This window comes from Poecilia formosa, unplaced genomic scaffold (assembly GCF_000485575.1).
Source record: "Poecilia formosa unplaced genomic scaffold, Poecilia_formosa-5.1.2 Scaffold145, whole genome shotgun sequence".
Taxonomy (NCBI): Eukaryota; Metazoa; Chordata; class Actinopteri; order Cyprinodontiformes; family Poeciliidae; genus Poecilia; species Poecilia formosa.
In genome coordinates, this window is record NW_006800084.1 from 36,062 (window position 1) to 60,157 (window position 24,096).

The 24,096-nt window shown below is 39.1% G+C and overlaps 1 protein-coding gene across 4 annotated transcripts in view; it reads right to left on the bottom strand.

Moving 5' to 3' along the window:
- The window catches only part of gria3a (glutamate receptor, ionotropic, AMPA 3a), an 81,106-nt gene that overhangs the window by 31,989 nt on the left and 25,021 nt on the right, over nucleotides 1–24,096 (bottom strand). For all 4 annotated transcript variants that reach the window (XM_007563100.2, XM_007563104.2, XM_016676966.1 and 1 more), the window contains exons 3-5: nucleotides 14,225–14,409; nucleotides 1,015–1,068; nucleotides 668–829 (exon numbers count right to left, since the gene is read on the bottom strand). In XM_007563100.2, the coding sequence (XP_007563162.1) occupies nucleotides 668–829; nucleotides 1,015–1,068; nucleotides 14,225–14,409 (401 nt within the window). The remainder of the gene's footprint in view (nucleotides 1–667; nucleotides 830–1,014; nucleotides 1,069–14,224; nucleotides 14,410–24,096) is intronic.

Consider the following 24,096-nt stretch of genomic DNA (forward strand, 5'->3'; position numbering starts at 1 on the left):
ACAGGGTTTGCAAAATTGGTTACAGGTGAAAGTCTGAAGTGTTTTGCTTTAGGACCCCTTTATTTTGCTACCCCTAAATAAAAATCCAGTCTGACCTACTTCCAACAGAGGTCTCCAGCAGAGCAACAAACCTAAACGTACAATTAGTGTTACAATGCAGTGTTTTTTTTTTTTTTTAGATTAATGCACAATCATGTGCTTGACTGGTCCAGTAAATTTGAGAATAGAAAATTGAAGTACACAGTTGCTTTCTAACTTATCTGATTGATTTGGGCATCGTTCGGCAACTTTTTGGTGTCCAGATGTTTAAAATTGGAACAGACACCAACAGTCTTGCAGCCCTTTTGCATAAAAAGGAACACTATTCAAATTCTTCTAAAATATTTGTTAAAATGAAAAAAAAAATAAATAAAGGTAAAATCACGTAGGAAATTCTTTCCATCACAATTATGCATTACCTTGTGTTGCTCAAACAATCCACTGAATTTCAGGGCACAGGTCATCAAAGCATTTTTCAGCAAATCAATGAGGAAGAAATACTTTTTTGAGTTACTTTAAAACTTCTGAACTTTGGGAAATGAGCGATAGGGGAAACGCCTGCCTTTGAGCATAAATAAGAAATAAAAAATAAAAGCTTCTGCAGTATCGGCAGCTACGCCTCGCTGACCTTCAGTGGAGTGTTTTTGGCTTCTGGAAATTCTCTTTCATCCAAGCGCTCCCAGCGCTGGAGGAACTGCTGCACGATGGGGCTGTCTGGGTTGATGATTTGGAAGCTTGTGATGTTGGCCCCACCAGAAAAGACCTTGTCCAGACTCGTGTTGGAGATCCCCTGAGAGCAAAAAGCATGACTAGCTGATAATAAAGCAAGAAACTTTAGAAAGCGATTTAGCTTTTCCATCGTGGCCGTAGTCGTGTGACTTTTTGCCGTGGAGTTAAATGTGAGGGTTTCATTCTTTTTGACTTAATTGCATCACACCGAGCACCATTGTGTGTTGAGTCTGTGCTAGCTCTTACCAGGTTGGCTACGATATAGTGGTATCCCCTGGTGTTCTTCCCTAAGGCCACCACCTTCAGTTTTGGAAGAAAACACACAGTGAGTCAGAGAACATTTACAAAGCAATGAATCAGAAATGACAGAAACCCTTAATTAAAAAAATAAATAAATAAATAAATAAGCGTCGGAAAGAAAGCAAAAACAAAAACATTTCAAGCAACGTCCACTGGGGCAAGTAGGGCCATGATAGCAAATTTGTTTGTTTGTGTATGTGTGTGTGCACCGCATGCAGGGTGGGGAGAAACCGCAATGACAGTGCTTGTTCCTTCCCATTAACTTCAACATGTAAAATAAGGTCACGGCTCTGGCAGGCCTCCCTCTCCCGTTCTGCAGCCGCCTGAGCTCCTGCAGTCTGCTTCTTCTCAGTCCAACATTAGACTTAATTAAACCCAAACATTGTGAAATCACCTACAGGTGAGAAAGCTCAGTGATTTCTTTAAACTTCAACTCCTGAAAAGAAAAAAAAAAAGTATATTTTTCTGCATTACAAAAAGCTTTAAAAAGACACCATGGGGGCGGGAAAAGGTTTTTTTTTTCTGCACTCCTCCACAGCTTGATAGATTCAAACTGCTTGAATAGTCTAAACATGACGTTTTGAGGTATTGCAATAGAAAGATCCCCCTTTGTTTAATGTAAATCAGGAGCTAACATATTCACACGTTACGCTGAAACTTCCATGCATTTTCTAAAGAAAAATGCTTTGCAAATTAATCTAAAGCTTATAATAAATCTCTTACAGTTATCCAATATGAGTTGTATCAGGTCTTGGCTCTGGCATGACCTTCATAACAAAACTCTTGCAACTCTGATTCTTTACATCTCTCTTCCTCCACACTGTGGCATCTTGTTTTCCACATAAAATGCAATAAATGGAGGACTTTGGACCATCAAGCAACAGTTCAGTCATTTTTCTCCTTGGCCCGTTGCAAAGCTTCTGGTAATTCCTTTGGGGACTGATACATCTGTGTGAAACATTTTTTTTTTTGTTTTTGTTTTTGTTTTTTTTTGTTTAATACTGAGCGGTCATTTAATTTTTTTTTTCTATAGTTAGTGCTGGATGTGCAGCTGATCTCCTGTAGTTCTGATGTTAAACAGTGGAGGATGGTGCAGCCTGTTTCAAAGACTGTAAGCAGAATGCAGCATCTCTAATTACAAAGATTGGCCTCATAAGTGCAGCTTTTAATCGATTTACGGGTCTGTCAAACTTGCAACAATTCCCTGTGTGTTTTTCTTCACATGCTGGTAAAACAAACATGCTTTCAGCGTCTCCCTCGCTGCTCTTCTTGTTTGATAAGCACTACTTGTGGACTGTTATAAAATGGGAGCGTGCGAGACAGACAGAAAGACCCCGGTCAGGGGTAGTGACAGACAGGTCACTACCCCGTGTAGTGACCTGTCTGTCACCTTGGATGACACCAAGTGAGCTTTCCAACCAGTTTCCAGGACAACGCTGGCCACCACCTCTAGCTCGGACCCTGGATCTGCAATGTATTGACTCGGAGATACAAATTCACGCCACACTTTTAAGATTTTTCTTTGCAGAGCATTTTGTAAAACAAGTGCTCTCACAGGTAAATATCTGTGCGATAATCAACATAAAATCTGTCACGAAGTGACAAAATGCTAATTTTTTTTTTGCAAGGCACCGAGTTGCGTTCAGTGTCTTCGTTCCCCATCCAGTTTGTTTTCCCCTTACACCTCTGCACCCCGAAGCCCTTTATTTATTCTCGTCTCACAGCAGTCTCTGGAGGGGGGACCGTCCCCGATGCTCCGAGGCTGAACCCACGACAGCTTTATAGCTCTGAGCAATTTCAACAATAAATCCAATTACCTCTCTCGCAGATACGAACTGATTTCATTGTGCTTCAACACTCTGCGCTCAGACTTCACTTTTGAAGTTGCACATCATAAATTTTCAACACAAGCACAGATTCCCGGCACCTTCTCTGACTTATTGTTTCCCATATTGTCTTGAAGAAGCTTTTGATTTGCTTTCCAGTCATGCGAGAGGCGAGTCGCCGTGACCAAAGTGACGTTTAATGAAGCTGCGGTATCTAGAGACTAGCTACAAATCTTAGTGATGCGGCGGTGAGACACTTCCAAACGAGCAAATAATCCACACAGAGAAACATGCAGAATGTTCTCTTTATGGAATAAAGGATTATTAAGACGACCGTTTACAATAAGACGAAAACATTTGGCGTTTACCGTAGCATGACTTATGAAGAGCCCCAAGCAAAAAAACAAGGACCTAGAGAGGGAATTGTGCAAACAAAGCACTTCAGTTTAATGCTTCATGTTGGCTCTTATGAGCTTCAAACGCTCAGATTCACAAATAAAATGGAAATCAAATGAATTTTATGCATCTGGGTTTTGTCAGTAAACGCTGACACTATGTCCTCAATCAATAAATGCTGACTCGGCATTGCTTCACGCACATTTGATTGCTTCGTTTATCACTTTTTCTTTCACTTAAGTAACTCATTTCAGAACGATCAATGCTGTGACTTGAGTGAGAACAAAAATTCCCGAACAGCTTAATTAGTTTGCGCTCAGTTGGCAGCGCATCCACACAAGAGCAGCACATAAAAAGTAAATAAGTCTATTTCAATTATTTCTTAATCTTGGGGGAGGTAAACGATGGTTCAGTGTTTGTAGTTGCTGTTGGATTCTTTTCTGTGCTTATTAACTTGTAATTGTCAAAAAAATATATATTTACTGTGGGTTGAGTTACATATAGCAAACATTAAGGCAGTTCTTCACACCCCTTCAAATAAAATGTTAAATTTTTTTTTTTTTACTTTTTATTTATTAATTTTTATTACTGGTTTAGCTGTTTCTCAAACTTTTATCACCCTGGGTATAAAAACAATGCAAAGGGGGTAAGAGGTATCCGATATGGCTGCTGCAGAGGCGAACCCTGTATAAATAAACTATCCACACCTCTGTAAAATGTAATTCTATATAATCCCTCTTTGTGAACACATTCCTTTAGTGATGCAAAGAAATATGTTATTCTTAAACTACTAACAGCAGCCAAAAAAAAACAATTACAAAATCGAGTTTTAATTTCAAAGGCAAATCAGATCTGATATGCTAATAAATCAAATATGTTTCCTTTTCCATTTCTCACTTGTTCTCAGATTCTGTTTTGTAAACATTTTTCATCAGTCTCTGTTTTTATATCAATATGTTGTTAAACTTATTTTTGATATTCTTATGACAAATTATTAGATTTACTACAGTCATAAGAAGTCAGGGTTGTTCTGAGAAAAAACAAAAACAAACAAACAAAAAAAAAAAACAAGTATCTGGGTATAAAAAATATTTTTAGGACTCTAAAAATATTCAGCAATCCCTGGATTCAAAAAATGTTTTCTGCCTGTGTAAAAATCGCTCACAGAGGTTAGACATCGCCACAGTTAACAGACTTACTCATTTATTATTACATGACCAAAAGAGTCTTGGCAAAAAAAGAAGAAAACAAAGCTGTTTTAAAAGCTATTGTTAACAGAGAGTAGAAAGGAAGACTCCAGTACTTAAAACAATATGAGGCCCTGAAGCAGGCACCAACTAAACTCACTTGCTTTTAATTTTTAATGTTCATTAAATGGAAGAGAAAGCAAAAGCCCCATGGCTCACGGCTCTCTCTGCAGTCCCTGTTGGCAGGAATTCAAACAGGATGCCTGAATCACAAAACACAGAGTCGGTGACTTTAACTCAAACTCTTCAGATCGTCCCAGATATCCTCGGAGGGCCACCGGTCTAGTCAAATCCGATTTATAACGGCACTGATCCTGAGGTCTCCAAAATGATCAAACCATCTCAACGTCATTTCAAGGTTGCCTATGCTGTTTAATTTTACAACTCTGACTTATTTTTAATTATTTCTGGTGTCAAATTTTAAACCTTTGGCGTTTTTGAGCCGTTCTCTGATGTTTACTGTGACATGTCCCTGTGGCCCTGTCTGACCCCATGATCTGACCCCAGGAGGAGGAGGGGAAATGGGACAAATTCCCATGGTGAGAGCCAGGAGGAGTGTCTTAGAGCTGTCAATCAGGTTTGTGTATGTGCTCCTTTCCTACAGCAGAGCCTGCCATGAACACTCAGGCTAGTTAGCATAGCCACCAGTGACGGCAGACAAACAATTTTCCTTTTAGGGTAAGTTGTTTCTCCATAGTCAGTAGCTACTGCAAAACATCAATCTTAAGCAGCACCTACATAAGTGTGATTGACAGTATTAAGACCTCTCTCCTGGCTCTGATTGGTTGTTTCTGACAACAAGCAGATTATTCCTGCAGATGGCACAGAGAGAAATCAGAAGAGCTCAATTTTCTTCACAGATAATCTGTTTCATATTTTACTGTCAGGACACACTGAAAGTTTTAACAGATATATAAAAAACAAAAAAAAAAAAACCCAACATATTTTTGTAAAGGTTAAAACAACAGAGTAACCTGCTGCCACATGCTGCCGTTTAGCTGACTAAAGGAAAGTTACACTTTTAGCATGCTTGTTAGAAATTCAGCTAAAAACTATTTTCTTTCACACACAAAAAAGACATATTTTGCATTTCTAAAAACAATTACTTGAAAACCATCTTTAAATTTAACCTTTGGTTTACTTCTGTTCCTTTTACCGGCCAAGTCTCCTAATATATTGCTTTATAGGATGAGATATTCAGGCTGGAAAAACAAGAACCTGTTCACTGCACAAAGATGCGTAAAACGCACAATGTGAAGTTCAGACCACGTTTGTTTCAGGTTTTCTGGACTTGTCCATCTTTAGGGCTCTTCCCGCCCACTGTGTTGTCTGAAGCACGGCTGAGCTGCAGGACAATCGACCTAAATATTCCTGTGGGAACCGACTCTAATTAAGCAGGCTGGAGCCACAGTCCTGCACAGAGTTGGATGTCTGCCCGAGTGTCTCAAAGAGGATTTGCCTCTCTTCTCACAGATAGTGGCTTTTCTCCATTACACTGATTTGACTTATTCAGAACTGGAGCGCACATCCTGAAGTCAATGACTGTCCTGTTACACTGATAATCTAATTACAGTTATGATGCTCAAAAACTGAGCAAGACGAGAGAAGTTAACCAGGTGTTAACACACCTGGTTACAGAGGAAGAAGGACGTGGCAACATATCAGACAAACGTCGCTTCAAATACCTCGGTGGAAACCCTCCGCGAAGCCGAATCTTTAATCAAAACCTGGCAGCAGCACGTAATGAAATCTCTGCCCGCATCAGCATGTTTGCAGGAATACAGAAAAAACATATTACTCTTACCATCTCTCAACGTATTTCAGCATAACACAAGCCGTTAAGCGAGAAATGTTTTCCCTCTGTGCATTTTGAAGCTGCTGAATATTCTGTTTGTAGTAGCCCACCAGCTGCATAATTTTAAACATCACAGTTTTCTTACTGAGCAGCAGTTTCATCAAAACAAAAAAACAAAAATCCAAACCTGTAATGTTCTTAAAGTCTTTGTTGTAGATGTACACCTGCCTGCCAACTCTCCTGCTATAAATGCGTTTTGATGTTGTTTCTTTTTCCTGGATTTGCTTTCAACGCAGACTTCTCCAGGGTCTTCTTTAGATGCCTGACAACAAACAAACCAGTGCTAAACCCTCCTCCATTACGCTCAAAGTTGAACTGTTTCAGAGGCCTGAAGCCTGTCCTCTTGATGTGAAAATTAGGCTTTATGTACATACAGTGGTCTTGTAACTGGGATATATTCGACAGGCAGTAGAGCAGAGGCTGGCGCACCACACATGCACTTTTCATGATGATATTTTTATATTTAATTTGTTGCTCAGGCAGAGGGTCGCTGCACTGCAGCTCCTGTTAAATAAATACAATTAAAAAAAGTTAACGCTGAAACTAATAAATTAAAAAAGTTTTGTTAGTATAAAAATATAACAGGTTATTCTGTAAAAGTAATTGGTTTAAAAATGACCTCTTAACTTTTTGCATTTAGCAAACACAAAGAGAGCAGAATGTCTTAAGGTCTTTCAAAGTTTTTCTTTAGATTTCTGCCGCATTTAGTCTGTATTCAGACCAGTTCAATTTTTCAACTGTGATCTCAAAATCAACTCCGAGACTGGCAAAAAAAATAAAAAAAAAATTAACTTATACACAAGTCCAAAATATATCTCCAGCAGAAAAAGCCGTACCAGAAAATCCATCCAGACAAAGGACCTCAGGGATGCGGCATCCTTTAGTGTGGCAAGTTTTCAGGTAATAACTCCTGGGAGAAACAAATTAGCGCTAATCTGCTAGTTTATGTCTTGCCAACTGTTTTATATAAAGTTATTTGAAAATGGGACTAACTTCAAAGGGAATTTCACGTTTGCCTTTATCGGTAAAGATGTGACGAGCTTAGAAAGACAGAAACATAACATTTGCTTAATTCTTAGTAACTAAACTAAATTAAGTAGACTAAATTTGGTTATTTGGAGTTACCAAAATCTTTCATTTATTCACTATTTGCTCAACACCAGAATATTGAGAAAAATATTTTGTACAGAATATTAGTATTACTTTTTTATAAAATCACAAGTTTACATACACAAATATTACATTCATGTTCAAAACCTTACAAAAAAATCCAAATGAGGTTTGTTTATCAGATTAAAAGTATATATAAAAAAACAAACAATGTTATTATTGCTATTAAACATACTTTTTGTACATTTATATTAATTTTTTTTTGGTCTTATGAGATATTCTTATCTTTAATATTGCGTTGTCATCAACTGTATGCAGAAAATTATCATAATTAACAGAAATAAAGGCGTCAAAACAACAGTCTGTGTGTAATTAATCTGTATAAATTTCACTTAGTGAATTTTTTTTTTTTGCAATGGCTCAAAATACCTGCATCATATTGTGAGAAGATTGTTTGAGAACACCCAAAATGTTTGACCCAAGTCGTTTAGTTTAAAAGACAACGTTACCAAACTCTAAAATATGCAAACTTCTCACTTTGGAGAATGTAAAACGAAAAAAATCTCCTGTAATTCTGCTGTTTAGCACATATAATTATCTTCAGTCATCCTAACAAACTGTAAAACAAAGTTTAGTCTTGTTTAATAGACTGTTCGGAAAAAAAAAATGTCTGCGTCTTTTTATGCTGCATTAATTTGCACATTTTTGCCATGCAAGGCATTTGGCAAAATCACCATACAGCTGATACATCCCAACTTGCGACATCTCTCATCAACTGAATGTCCAGAGAAAATAAAATAGCAGCAAGTATTTACCAAAAGCATCACTGCCAGTACAGAGTTTAAAAACAATCCAACCAAACTCCAAAAAGACATTGACAAAACGCGATGATTTCAGGACTCTGTGCATGTGATCCTCCACGTTCTTTAGCTGGAGTGTAATTCCAGGGCGCCTCTGGGTGCTCGGATCTGCTCATGTTTCCATCTAGGCATCAAACTGACTCAACAAGATTGATTCCAACCGGCTCCCCGGCTTTCCACTGCACAGGAGGAAACACAGCTCTACATCACAATGTCACCAGGAGACTCTGAACCCATCCAAGCACTGAACAAATGCTTAGAACAAATCAATGCATGGGTGTGCCATAACTTTCTCCGGCTGGACAGAAACAAAACTGGAGTTATTGTCTTTCGGACCTAAAGAGGAACGATCCAGAATCAGCGAGCAGCTTCGGTTATTACATCTAGAAATAAGTGAAAATTTGGGTGTGATGACCTGGAACTTCAGACACACATGCAGAAAGTTGGCCTTTTATCAACAGAATTAAAGGACTAATGTCTCAGCAAGATCTAGAGAAACTCATACATGCATTTATCTTTAGTTGTGCTGATCAATGTCTTCACACTAAAATAATCAGACAGCTGCAGCTGATCTCGAATGCTGGTGCTCGAGTTCTCACTAAAACTAGGAAAGTAGAGCACATCACCCCAGTTCTAAAGTCCTTACAGAGGCTCCCTGTACCTCAGAGAACAGACTTTAAAACACTGTTGTTAGTTTATAAATCACCAAATGACTTAGAGCCTATATACATCAAAGATATGTTGTCTATTATGCAAGGTTTCCCACAGAAAACCTGCTAAGCCTGGTGGTTGTTCACTAGGGCAGTCATTCATCCAGCCGCCCGTCGTGTTTTTGAGTTAAAAAATGTTTGAAGTTGACAGAAAATTTGAATATATCACTTGATAATTATGTGTTTAAAAGATTGGGCGATTAATGTCTGAACACCAACTATAAAGTCTTAAAAAATGCAAACATTTTAAAGAGACTTAAAAAAAAAGCAGTGCTTAGCCTGGTGGGGGGCACAAGTAAAGCCTGGTGGCCCGCCAGGCTTATAATGCACTGGGGGAAACCCTGATTACGCCATGCAGGTGTTCTGGTTCAAGTCTCCTCTGAATCTCCAGAACCAAACCCAAGCATGGAGAAGTAGCATTAATTTTTTATGACCCTTGAATTGGGAATGAACTTCCAGAAAACTGCAAAGATGCCTTTAATTAATCGTAACTGGAACATCGATTTGACGTACATTTGATGGCATTTAACAAAGTACAATGTTTATTGCTTGTTTCATGATTGGTTACTTTATGTTACTCTGAACTTTGTCTGCATATCAGGAACGTGCATCGATGGTTTGATAGGGCATCTTGACTGCACTGCATTTATCAAAAGAAAATGAAAGGTAAACGTCTCACTGATTGAAAAACACATCAAGTCCAGAGCAGCTGATGCCTGACTGATCTAAGTCGCGTTTGCTCACTCCTGCCTTCATGAGAGATCTTCCCTCAGGCTAGGAGAGTAGGCTATTTATAGTAGGCTCATTGTTGTTGCTGCAACGGGACAGTGTGTCCTACTTACACAGGAGCTGATATTACATTTTAAAAAGTGTTGATGTCACTCTCGCTTGTATAAGGAATCATCCTCACAAGGTGAGGGCGTGGCCAGCAGAGGGACGAAAATCTGCCGAATCTGACTCGACTTCAACGCGCCGCAGGCAAGAAATCCTCTCAGAATCTGCTTCATGTGCTGCAGAGAGAGAGACCTCCGGTGTCTAACTGGACGGCTTACATTTAATGGGAAGGTAATCCAAAACTGTTTGAAGAAACGCTTTGTGTGACTGTGAAGGGCAGATAGAGAAACTCATATTTCTCTTGGCTAATCATACATTTCCTGGAGCTGCGTAAAATATATAAATATACCCCCCCTCCCACCTCCCCGCGTCCAAGGTAATGGAAACAGATGCAGATGAAGGTCAAAGTAAAGTCTGTCTGTCCAGCTGTAAAGAAGATCATTATGTGCAGGGCAGAAGCCGTCATATTCAGAAATATCAACAAAGAACAGAAGGTTAAGACACTGAAGCTTTTATATGAGGATAAAAGTGTCTTCACACGCAAAGAGGAAGCACTGACATGGAAATCCAGCTACAAAGATTTTAAAAATGATTTGAAATTGAGTTATTTTTAGTTTACACATATTTCTCAGCTTTTACCTTCTATGGTCTTTTTATTTTGTCTGTAAAGAACTACATTTTTTTATTATTAATAATACCTGACTGCACCTCATTGGAATTGAATCCAAGGCTAAATTTTTTCTTGGTTATAATCAACTTACATGCAGATATCTGTATCTTCATGATACGTAGAAGTCTGGATATTTATCAGAATAAAGATTTATTTCATCACAAAGAAATTACACATAATCAAAAATTATAATTATTACTCAAATTAAGATAAATGGTAAATGGCCTGTACTTCCATAGCGATTTGTGTAAGTTTTGAACTACAAAACCCTTAAAGCAAGTTGTTGATGGACTGAACTGGGGGTGAAGGGCACGCACCAAACACACCTGGTCCACCCCTGCACGTTACACCTTGTGCGTTGTCGTGGCGCCTGGTCTGAGTTTTCACTCTGGCATTCATAGGAACCCTCTATGAGGGCTCATTTTCAGAGAATACTGCACCGAGGTACACTACAAAATTAAAAGCCGTATTCTTAAGCACTTAAGACTCTGAGCTCATTGATTTTCCCAGCACCAGAATACCACCGTAGCATAAAAAAGCAAAGAGACGGCCCACCTGAGGGTCAGGCTGTTGGCTCGGTCAAAACTAATCTATGTGGATTAATGAGGTTGTTCTTTCCAAATTATTAAATGACAAATATTCACATAACAGATGAGACACCAAAGATTTTTCCTTTGAGCAAGAGCCATAACATTCAGCATGTCAAAGACTTGGGAAAGATCCTTCGGTGTGGGGTGAAAGGTCAAGATTATTTTCAAGGTAGTTGGTGAGAGCAGTGAAATGTGTGTGAAAGGTCAGATTTGGCGTGTTGGAGGTAACTACATGTATTTTCTGCTACACATAAGCAAAGACGCAAAAAAAGCACTTTGGTCATTTTAGTGAAATTATTCACATTAAGTCAAAGCACTCAAACAGCAACCCTGGTTATTTTCCTTTCCATCAGACACTTAGTAAAAGGGCTAATTAGGCAAAACCTGTTTTCTGAAGCAATGACACAGTACATTTTAAAATGTTTGAATAGGTTTGGGAACGACATCAGTGTTTGTGGATCTGGCTGCCCAGATCCCCTGACTAACACTGATGAGGAGTGATGAAGGCAAAGCGACTCGGTCAGACAGAAAGCCAGAAGGCTGAGTAGATGATACAGGCGGACAACGATCAGTGCACTGCTCTGTGAGTCTGGCAGTGTGGTCAGACAAGAGTCGAGCTTTAGCAAAAAAAAAAAAAAGCCACATAACGGTCAGCTGGGGATACCCCGACCATAAGAGGAAAAATCCTGTCTTAACGAAGCAAATATGGAATTATTTGGCAACGATTCCCAACTGTGTGTGTGTAAGAATTCAAGTTGCTCATTTTGATTACCATCTCTGCATTTCCGATGCATCGTGTTGCGGGGATGGTTTTCTTTTCTGACACAAGCTCAGCAAGTAGTCAGGGACGAAGTGTGGAAAATGACAGGATTCTTTTAAAGAAAACATGAAAAGGGATCACAATGTTATACTTCATTGAAGATTTCAGCTTCAGAAAATGTTCAAGAACTTTTCCAAGGTGGAAGAATCCCAAGAGCGGCAGAGAGAGAGAGCTGACTTTCATTGAGTAAAGTCGTCTTCATGGGTGAGGATGATATAATGGTGCGAGTAGCGAGTTTTTGGATTCAAAAGTGTAAATAAGCAGCTAAATATCGTCATCTCAACTTGTGAATTATGAATGACTAGATGGAGGTCAGCAGCAACTCACCTTTGCAGGTTTGTGACAGAAATATTAGATGAAAAAGAAAATAGAGAAAAAGTTTCTAACCTTGTTTACCTTTATGGTGATTTTGGAGCAGCTGTGGAGATCCACAGCTCAGGCGAGTGAGTGAATATGTTAAACGGACAGCTATTAGTGATGCACCCCACAAGAAGAAAGTTACTGCTGAAAGAAAGTCATAAGAAGTCCTGTTCGCAGTTTTGCAACAAACCAAGTAGAAAACAGGTGCAACCAGGTCCTTTGGCCAGAGGAGGCCTACATTTCTGCATATAGGTCAACTTTTTGGCCTACATAGAAAATTATTTGTGTTGCAAAATGACTAACACTAAAACGTCACCCTAAACACTGCAGATGCTGGTAAATACTGGAGAATTGTGTTTGCAACTTATTCTCTTCTTCACTGAAGTCAAAGCTCCAGAAACATGAAATACTGCCCTGGGTAATCATCTTATTTTAATATTTATTGGTGCTCTAATGGAACCAAAAGAAGAGAAAACAGTACAAAAAACAAAAACAAACAAAAAAAAAAACAATTCTGATAGTGCAGCCACTTTTTCTTGGTGTTTTCAAACATCATTAGGAATTTATAGTTGTTCAATCAAATGATCAAAATTAGACACAATGGCAATAAATCCCTGCTACAAATAGATACAGTATATAAACAAAAGCAGGTTTTAAATGTTTTTATCTTTTTTCATGACATAATTACATTGAATTTTATAATAAAAAAAATGTGGATGGTTTTTTGTCATTAATTTGAATATTTTTATATATATATTTCCATTGAAGAAAATATATCCATCTTCTTTTTGTAAAACCTTAGGAAAAGTAGTGGTTCTTTAAATATGACAATTAATTTTCTACAATAGATATTTTTTATTTTTTTTGCTAATCCTCATATAACATTTGGGACTCTAAGCAAGATTTCTTAACTGATCCGAGTGTAAAAACAGTTGTAAATGTTGCAGCCTCCTGTTTTAGATCAACTAATATTTTTGTGTTAGAAAGGCCCAGTCAAAGGAAAATCTGTGGTGCTGTCTGAAAAATTAACATTCAATCTGACTGAACTTGAACCAAAGAAATTAAACGTGCAAAAGTTTCAGTCTAAATGTTGAGAAAGGTTTTGGCATACAATTTTTGCTACCTACCAAAACATGAAAATCTATACCAGGCATTGTAAATGACAGGTTTTTGGATGAATCTTAAAAAGTAAAAGATTATAAGCGCAAATCCTGGGTTCCCCACATTGAACTAATCCAAGAAAGTCAGAAAAGTCTTAACTTGGTTCCTATTTAATAGGCTACATTAAATAAACATTAAAAATTCTCAACAGTGAAGCAACAACAAGCAAACATGTCGTGGAAAAAAGGGACTGATGATCACCAACAAAACACAGACGAGCAGGTTATCCAGTTCCTCTATGTGAATTAAACCCAGGTGATCTCTTACAACACACACGCACACACGCACACACACGAGCGCATAAATAAAGAGAACAGGGAATAACAAGCTTTAACTGAAAGCACCCAGTTTGCCTGTTTTAACATCGCTTCCAAAATGAGAATTTTGAGATGTGAGGCAATCGTGATGCACTCGAGGAGCTTAGGGTAATAACGAGAAAACGGGGGGGAAAGCGTGGAGCCAAATGCCAGGAAAATTGTCCTATTTTACAGAGTTTGTTTAAGGCCATGAAGTCTGCAGAACGAGAGGAATAAACATGTTTTCTCTCTTTCAAAAGATAAAACATGCAGAAAAATTGGGATAGAGGGGAAGAAAAAAAAAAACCCCATCACGATCTTAAAGATTTATTTTCTGATGTTCAAGGGCAGGTTTGCTTCCAGTGTGCTACTTTTCTTTAGCAGAACTAGGCCGAAGCGGCAGTGTGTGTTGGCTCAGTACCTCCTGGAGTATTAAGTCAATCCTATCCACCTCGCAGTCGATGAGAAAACGTTTCTCCTGCCGGTTGTCCATCTCCCGGATGATTTGTGTGTACGTTGAGACGTTCACGGTCCCAACAGAGCGAGCCGTCACCTGCCAGTTATTGGCTACAGCCGACTCCATTATGGCCTGGAGGATTGCAAAGCCTTTGGTGGGGATAAAGAGGAGAGAGCTCCATTACTGAACTGTGTGGTTTTTTGTTTTTTTGTTTTTTTGGAATACAGAGAAACACACAAACATTAAAAAAAAGTGAACAGGATTGATGAAGAAAAAAGAAAGGCACAGATTCAGTTTGCAAAAGTTTAACATTTCCATAACAAATGTGATCCTGCAGTTAGGTTTTTAAAGAAACTCTCAGATATTTGTCACATAACTACTAGAAACTTTTAAATATTTGTTGCAGTTTTAGGTAATAGACCAACACAAAGTATTGCTTAACTGTGAAGACCAAGATTTTTCTTATACACATAAAACAAGTCATGCATATGCATTTGTATTCAGCACCCCTGAGTCAAAACTTGTATAATGACTTGTTGCCATAGTTACAGTCTTCTTGGGGGACACATCTTCACCAGATGTGCACATATAACCCAGAAAACTTGCTAAGCCTGGTGGCCTGCTGTCTTTTTGAGTTAAAAAAATGTTTAAAGTTGACAGGAAGTTTGAAAATATCACTTGATAATTATGTACTTTTGGGAGATTATTGCTTGAATACTGACTATAAAGTCTTAAAAAAATGCTAACATTTAAAAAACCTAAAATAAATAAGCAATGCTTAGCTTGGTGGGGGCCCCAAGTAAAGCCTGGTGGCCCACCAGGCTTGTAATACACTGGGGGAAACCTTATTACCTGAATTACTTTCCCATTGTTCTTTGAGAAACACCTTAAGTTCAATAAGAACGGACAGAGAGCGTCTGAAAATATCTATTATTGAGTCTTGCCAAAGCTTCTCAATTAGATTTGGGCTGTTGAAAGACATGAGGTTCCTCTGATCTACACCACTCCACTGCAGTTCTGGCTGTATATTTTGGGTCAATGCTATGCCAGAAGCTGCACCACTGCCTCAATCTTTGCATCTCTTTGGTGGAAAAAGGTAAATGGCCTGTACACATTCAGTCATTCTCCAATTCACGCACACATTCACACGCTGGTGGTACATTACACCAGCAGGCAAGCCGGGTGAAACTGAGACAGACATAGCAGGGATTCGAACCACCACGGTCAGCCCGACTCGCTCTTACACCAACATCTAAACTCCCACCAGCTGAACAAAAGCCTTCCCACAGACAGCATTTTCTATTTAGGCCCAAAAACTACATTTGTGTTCTGTGATCAGAGCACCTGGTATCTGCAAACTTTAAGCTGCATGTATTTTGCCTTGCCTTTAATATTTTCTCTACTTCTGCCACTCTTCCTTAAAGGCCAGGTTAGTAGAGTGCACAACTAACAGTTGCCTTGGCAACAGATTTCCATCCCTGAGCTTTGGATCCAGAGTTACATCAGCCCTGTTGGCTTCGTACATGATAGATGCTCTCTTTGCCAAGGCTGTCAATTTAGGTGGACGGCCAGGTCTTGGCTGTTTCGCCGTTGTGTCAGACCTTTTCTAATTCCAGATGAGGAAATGAACATTATTCTTTTTGATGTCCAAAGCTTTGGATATTTTGTGTTTATAACCTAATCCTGCATTTAAACCTCTCTGACCTGTCCTTTCCTTGGTCTCCATGATGTTTGCTCACTACGCTCTCTAACAAACCTTCACAGAAGAGCTCATACTGAGATGAAATTAGCCACAGTAAAGACAAATGTTAAAAATAACTGAAACAACAAAGAGAATATAGACTGAAGAGTTTCACAGACTGGTGCCACAAAAAGATTACGTCAAAGCTGTGGGTGCTACACCCTAAATAGCAGGATTAGAGTGGATAATTAAACCATTGACTGGGCAATAACGGCGTGTCCTCTGGTCTGGTGTTTGGTGACTAGAAGTGTCATCTCACACTTAGCCGTTTCATCCTAAGGAGTTCAAACTAACAAATTCAAAGCCAAGAATCAACCTGAACTGCAATAATAAGACTCGAGAAACGAACTGACACCTATGCAGTAAAACGGGCTGCAGCTCAGACGACACAATTGATGTAACTTAGCGGCGTGTTGACTCTGCAGAGCTCACCACAGAGGGTGATGAAAGTGTGTGAGGTATAAGAAAGGGAGAAGCTGAGCTGACAGTAACGGGGCTGAGCTGTGATGCTAAAACGTCTCATCACAACGACGGGAGAGTCTAAACGGTCAGGATTTATCAAAGGTTTCAGGATTTATGGTCAGCAGTCATGACAGGTTGCCTATAAAGCAGCTGAAAACAAACACAACTCATTCTTTTCTTTTGCTTCTTAATATTTTAAGTTCAATTGAATTACATAAATCTGTGTTTGGGTTCAAAATTTGCTTGAAGCACTTGAATAAAGTTTCGGTTAAATATGTTATTTGTAAGCAACTTTTTGAGGCCACTCGTTTAAGGATGTGAAAAAACTTCATCGTTTAGTGCAGGAGGCTAATTTCCGAAAAAAAATCTGACTTTTAATTCAAGGATATTTATTGAGTGGAGCAAAATCCCAAGTTCAGAAGTAATTGCTTGAATTATAATTATAGTAATATTCTTACTGTTTTAAAAACCATTGCCACCCTTATTCTTACTGCAGCCCTATTAGTCATTTGAAAAATTAATGAAATTATTTTTAATGTACACTCTAATATTTACTTTTTTATTAGTACTTTAGTATTTATTAGTACAAGGAACTTTACTTCAGAAAATTGCGTGTACTTTCTGAAGTTTAAATATACTTGTGTCATGTGTAGCTGTTCTTCAAATTGAGAAAAGTGGAAATGTGACCAACAAAGCTGGTCAAAGTCTCAGGAATTATGGAATAAATGCAGCAATAATAAAAGCAAATAGGAGAACCAAATACCTCCAAGTAGAACTAATGTGTGTAAACTCCACAATAAACCTTGAAAGGAAATTAAACTAACATTATGTCACACAGAAATCGTTTCAGCACCGTTTTATAGTCAGAAGTCACCTTTTCTAAAAAAAAATAATAATAATAATAATGAATTGAAAAAAATAAAAAATACCCCCAGCTGAAGTCCAATGATCACCGTTTTGGTTCACTGAACTGTGTGAGTTGATGGTGAGAATGGATGCCCGCAGAAAGTTATGTGTTGTAGCAAAAAGTGGCATCTTGAAGTCACCAACTGTCCATAACAAGCATATGACAAGATCTATCTGCCAACAAGAGACTTGGGAGGCATGCTGGGAAAAAACAAAAATCTGTTTGCAGATTCTTTCATTCTTTCATATGCTGCTAAAAAAAGGCACTTCAAGGATACTCTGAAATATTTTTCTGTACATATTTGGTCATCTGTGTACTTGTCAAAATTTGACAGAGGGAGATGTGCCTTGATCATCATCGACTCTCGTATATAAACATTTCCATAGAAGCAACTGATAGTTAAGATATGTAAGCTGGTCTTTTGATACGCTATGTTTTACCTGTTTGTTCTTATTTCCAAGTACAGAAACTTGCACTGATTTTGATGCTGATGCTGAGTGACGGCTGTCTGACGGTACTTTCATTTCCAATCCATTTCCTTTATTGAAACGAACAGCAATATACGACTTTGCTAAATAAACGGGAACTTTACCTTAAACTCTGCATGTGGTGCTGGCATGAAGCAGAAGGTGAAAAAGTCGGGAGGGGAAAAATAGATCATGCTCTGTTAGGCATGGTGGGGGAACCGTTATGCTGCGGACCCTGGGAATCCTGTTGGAGTGATGACATCATGGACTATTTGAAATAACAGATTTTCAATAAAATGTGGTCACTTCTGCTTGTCAGCGAAAATGGTTATTTTGTTTTTCTCTCCAAAAGACAGCGGCTGAAAACACATTTGCAATTTAAAATCAATTGTTCCCCAAATGAAACAAATTCTTCCATGGCAATGTCAGTTGTTAATCTTATACAACTAGAGATCAGAACACAAGGTTTAACCAGACAACGGAGAGAAACGGCCAAAGATGTCACCGTATGCATCAGACCTATAAACTGTTTTGGAAAACGAACCAGCAAAAAGGTGATGTCAAAACTATTAGCAGGGTTGCCAATAATTATGGCACAGATGATTTTGTAAAAAAGAAAAGAAACAATAAGGCTGCAAAAAAAAAAATAATAATAATAATAAATCTATCCTAGAGGTACAAAATAGCACCAGAGGCTGCTGCGTGTTAATTGATGGCAGGTAAAATAATTGAACATTTCTAGATTTGTACATGAATGAACATGAAACAGCACTTCTAATATTGAAAGCGTAATTTTTATTTTATAAGCTGCTGCGCAACAAGAAACGTTATTAGTTTTTACACCGAGTGGAGTGAGTAAACTAATTCCTAAAGGTTATTTACATATATTTAAATTACATTTACTTTTCTGCTTCCTGGGTAAGGTCTTTGTAAACCCAGCATTTGGCTAATAAATGTGTATGAGAGAAAAATGGGACAGAGCCACAGGCATGAGGCTTTTTAATATTATGTGTCCCTTGTCAAATGTGTGTATGCCTCAAACTGCACAGCTAAAAACGGCTTTATTTAGATGTCAAATGGAACAAATACATTCAGCTGCTCGTGTCATTCGTGTTAAAATACCTCACATTGTAAGAGCTCTAAGAGCATCATGCATGACTCACAACATTGGAAATAGATCAGAAATGTGGATACGGAAAACATGTCAATGCTTTCCAATGGTGGAAAAATGTAAGAATCTTATTGAGTTAAATATATGTCCTAGTTAAAGATAAAAAATACGCTCCAGGATAGATACTGATTATACAAATTGAGAGGCATCGTAGTATGTTAGAGGAAGAATTAAGCTGCAAGAAATTGTAGATATTTTAGTTGCTGAGTAAGGCAATTTACAAAAATATTAGTAAATCAATGTTCACAGGTAATCTCTGCAAGAAAATGAATTTCATGGCAGGTCAATGCTAACTGCTTATCATTAAACAAATAAAGCAGTGCTTCATAAAAGAAATATGCAAAACCAAACTGACTGGATAATAGTCTCTGACGTTACTGTGGGGGAATTTATGCACCCACTCTCTTTTGAAGAACTGTTTCCATTCACCCTCCTAGGAGTCTTTTTAAACTCAAATAAATCGTTTAAGATTATGCCACAATCAAATTTACGTCCTAGGGCACTTGAAGACATTTATTTTTATATTTCAAGCCATTCCGAGGCAGAGTTGTGAGTGTGGTGCTGCCTAAAGGCGCAACTTGATGATCAAATATTGTTTCGCAGCGTTTTCTGAATCCATGGTCCCATTAATTACAGCAAGCTGACCAGGTGCTGAAACAAAAAGCTAAGTCTGACTTTCTACACTGACTGTTCTACACTTCTATCAAAGGTTCCACTTAAAATACATGGAAGTTAGTAGTTTTAACATGACTATATGTGGAAAACACCCAGGGGTATGAATACTTTAGCCGTCCACTGTACCTTTCCTTATCTTTCATCTGCTTCCTGTGTTTGAAACGTCTCTTTTTCAGCTACTTTTTGATCACGTAACTTCTTGATCTGGGCATTAGTTAGAAAGCTCAATCACCTGCTCCCCAGTCTAACAACCCTGCTGCTACCATGGTTACTCATCATAAAAGATTTGTAAAAAGTGGCAGAAGTACCAACGGAAATGACTCAGACAACACAGCCTCTATATCGGAGCAGAAAAACCTCTCAAAAAAAAAAGAAAGAAAAAAAATCGCTTTTTTTTTTTAACCAGATAAAGAGCTCAACAGAAAACCTCAAAGCTGAACGGAGCTGCTGCCGCCGAAGCTACATCTTTAGAGGGGGAATTTCTAGATGCAGCAAAAACAACGTGTTAAAAAGATATAAAATCATTTAAAACAAGCATATCTCTGCGCATTCAAAGGATCCAGAATAAATATGCGGCACTGTCTACAATTTGGCCGTTTCTCTTTGTCGCTCCTGGAACAGAAACAACCTGCTGCTGCCCGTAACCAGCTCGGCCGTTTTACTGGTAATCGTTTCAGACCTGCGAGTTGACGTGTTCGGCACGGAGCTGCTAAGTATTCAGAGCACAGCAAACTTAGCTGACACATCCGCCCTCCCTTCCCCTGCCGGTGACCTTCACAGTGAAGTGCTCAGCAGACAGCGCTCAGATCGGATTTGGCCTTTAAAGACAAGTGGCTCTCGCTGTGTGCCGCCACGCCAGCCCCTCAGGTGGGTGGGTTGGGGGGTTACGGAGGCGAAAGAGACCCACGTTTCTGTGTTTGATACGGGCAGAGGTTAAGCAATCAAACAAGGGTGGCAGCGTGCTGTCAGGAAGCTCTGCGAGAAGGTCTAACGATTAATAAGAAGCTGACCTCAGTCTGGACGGTACCAGCTTACGTTTGCAGCAACATGTGGTCGTGTTTATACTTGGGAGGGCCGGGGGGGGAGGGGGGTGAAGCGGAGCGGCAGCTCTCCTCCTCCCAGCTCTGCGACGTGTGGCTCTGAACATCATAAGCTGGGATACGTATGACATTTTAAAATGTATTAGCAGCTGCTTTAGAAAAAGGATTTGGGGGGGATTTGCACGTTTCCCTTGAGTGTTATTTTTCGTCCTTTTTCTCGCACTAGAATGAAGCCTGTGTGATTTTTGGACTGAGACGTTTATGCGTGCAAGCTGTTGTTGAGCTGTTATTTGTAAGAAATGAACTCAAACAGCCTGACCTATGAATTTGCAAGTATGTAAAAAACCTCCAAATAAAGATATGTTAGCCTCTTGGAAAGTATAAACTCTGCACGGCCGTATTGGTTCCTGTCCAAAATGACTCACAGTTGTGGTTGACTTTGCAAGCAGATGGTGCATTGTACAACAGGCAGCAGGCAGGACGACCGTTAAAGGGCGCTTTTACAGACTCAATTATTCAGCACTGACCCGAACAATTATACACACTGAAAATTGGGAGCGTACTGTAACAATGCTAATTATAGCACATCACACATCTCTCCCGCTGCAGCACTCAACAAAACTACCTGGACGCTGATGGAAATGAATTCCAGCGAGCTCCACAAGTCTTTAGATGTGCTCCAGTCTGCAGGGCATTTAGCTGTTATTAGCGCTTTTTTTTTCTTCTAAGGTTTTACAACCTGCATTTGTGCTGTTCGTTTCAACCTCCCCGAGTAGGAAGCAGTTTGCAGTAAACAAAAAAGGAAAGTAGGTCAAACATTTTAAGAATCCACTCACTTCCCTCTTGCTGTTCGGTGGAGACCGAAGGCTGCAGGGTTGCTGAACTGTTTGCTTAAAGAGTGTTCATATTAAATGCTGCAGTGTGAGGAAGCGCTTGAGGAAACTAAGATGACCTTGCATTGATATGTTAAATTATAAGGATGACTAATAGATTAGTTTTACATGCGGTGCAGCTTTTGATTGACTGATCTTATCTGAGCCGGCGCCTGACTGAACAACAGATCTGCCTCGGCTCGTTTGTTAGTCAACAGGCGGCTCCACGTGGCTCGTTTTGCATTTCACCATCATTTCTGTGTTTTCTAGGAGGTGCTTGATGTTGTTCTGCAACTTGCAAATAAATATTTATAGTCCTCAAACTCTTTTTTTTTTTTGTAGGTTTGGTCACACTACGTTTATTGCATATTATGAGAATTTCATGTGATAGACCAACACTGAGAGGGTCATACAGTGAAATCTGAAGCAAAAGTTTGTGGCGTTCCCTTTGGAACGGCACAAACCGCTGGACAAATGACTGCCCTGGTACCCAACCACCAGGATTAGGAAGTTTTCTGGGGGAAACTGTGTCGAGGTTTTTGTCTAATAGGACTGAAAGCATTTGTGAAAAAAATTTCAAGTATATATATTTTTTTAATTATTTTTTTAATGTAGGTGTGGACTTTGACTAGGCCGTTGCATATGAGAAATATGGTTCTTTTACACTATTCCATTGCTGCTTGGGCTGTACGTTGAAGGTCATTGTCCCGATGTAAGATGAACCTCCATGTTGAATAATTGAGTCTGTAAAAAACCCCTCCCTGAAACAGAAAGGGAGGGGAAAGTCTCCAGCGATGCGACATATGCTTCCTCTGAAGCTCATTTTGCACCAGCACTCGAACCGACAGTTTGCTCTTTTATCAGCTGAAATCAGTTTTTTATAGACGGCTACTCAAAGAGCCTGGGAAAAGGACCGAGTTTTCTCTTGAAGAGATTAATGGCGACACGAAGCAGGCATACGACGTAACAGCATCGGTTAAAAAAAACAAACAAACAAAAAAACTCACATTTTAGACGTAACGCAAATGAGCATCGTAAGAACCAATTAGATGGAGAAGAAACGCAGGGCTGCTGTGTCACATCAATTGCTCAAACGGTTTGGGAAACTTCTCACAAAGCTTCGCAAATGTGTTCCGATTCTGTAGGAAAATTACTGCAACTTATTTCATGCATAAAATTGACTTTATTTGGGAGTTTGCTCACCACAAAAACCCAAAGACAGCAGCGACTGCTTGGGTGTGTAGCACAATGCAGAGTTGGCTGCTACGTGGGAATCACTGGAATATATGAGCTTTGCAGCCCACACAGCTCTGCCAAGGCGATCAGTATGTACTCTGCTGATATAGTACTATTTAAAGCTGGGACTGCTGGCTTTACACAGCAGAACATTTTAAGATCCAACTGTAAGCAAAATAAAATTGGAGAGGGCTCATAATCATTTATATTGCTTTGGAGAGGGGATTTTTTTTTAATTATTATTCTTAATATTGTTATTGGCAAATTACTGGACATCATTAATTAATGGTTCCCACATTGCTTGAGTTAGACTATGATGCCAGGCCTACATTTTTTAAGTAGTGCAATAAAAAAAATGAATATATATTTTTATTTAAAATGAAATCCATCCTGTTGGGCTGGAGGCTGATTTTCAGCCTGGATGGAGATGAAAGCATGTATTTCCATACCATAACCAAAGTTTGTTGAATGTCAAAATATTAAGATATCGCTTAACATAGAGTCGTAAGTTTGCATACACCTACATTACTATGCCTTTAAATGATTGTGGACCACCAAAAGCCACGTTCATTGTTGGGCACACCAATATTCAAAAAGATCATATGCAGATATGAAAATGGTGGAAATGTCCAGCCAGTCAACGGTGTGATTAAAATGAGTCCTGAACACAGGCTGAAAGGTCGCTCAGTTAAGAGGAGGTCACTACTTCAAAAGCAACATGGCAGCATCGTGTTGTGTAGGTTTGCAGAATGGACTGGTGGACAATCATGAGAACAAAACATTCTGTAGAAACATGAAGCGAAAATGAGTTTTTCAAATAGAAAATAACTAACTCTTTTGCTGTAATTTATGTAAATGCCTCCTGATGGGATTTGTCTGTGCTGCATCAGATCCGTTCTGTTCTAATACCTTTATCCTTTTTCTGTATCAATAATCAAAATATGTAATAAATGTAATATCTAAAAAAAAAAAAAATGGGATAGGAAATTCCATCTGGAAGTACAGATTTTCCTAGACTCCCCTTTTCTTTCTCCGCCCTCCTGCAGAATTGTAACCACAGGATTTGCATCCTCTGTGTGTCACTGAAGCTGCTCTGGCACCAGGCTGTGTCCTCCTTCCCTTCAAGTCTTGGGCAGCGGATCACATGACGAGTCACGGAGGAGCGTAGTGTGCAGCCTCAACTGTGACTCAGTCGATCCTCCCCCTGCGCCGGAGAAGGTGACCTCCTTGCGATCCTCTCGGAGGCATCCCAACAGCACCGTCTT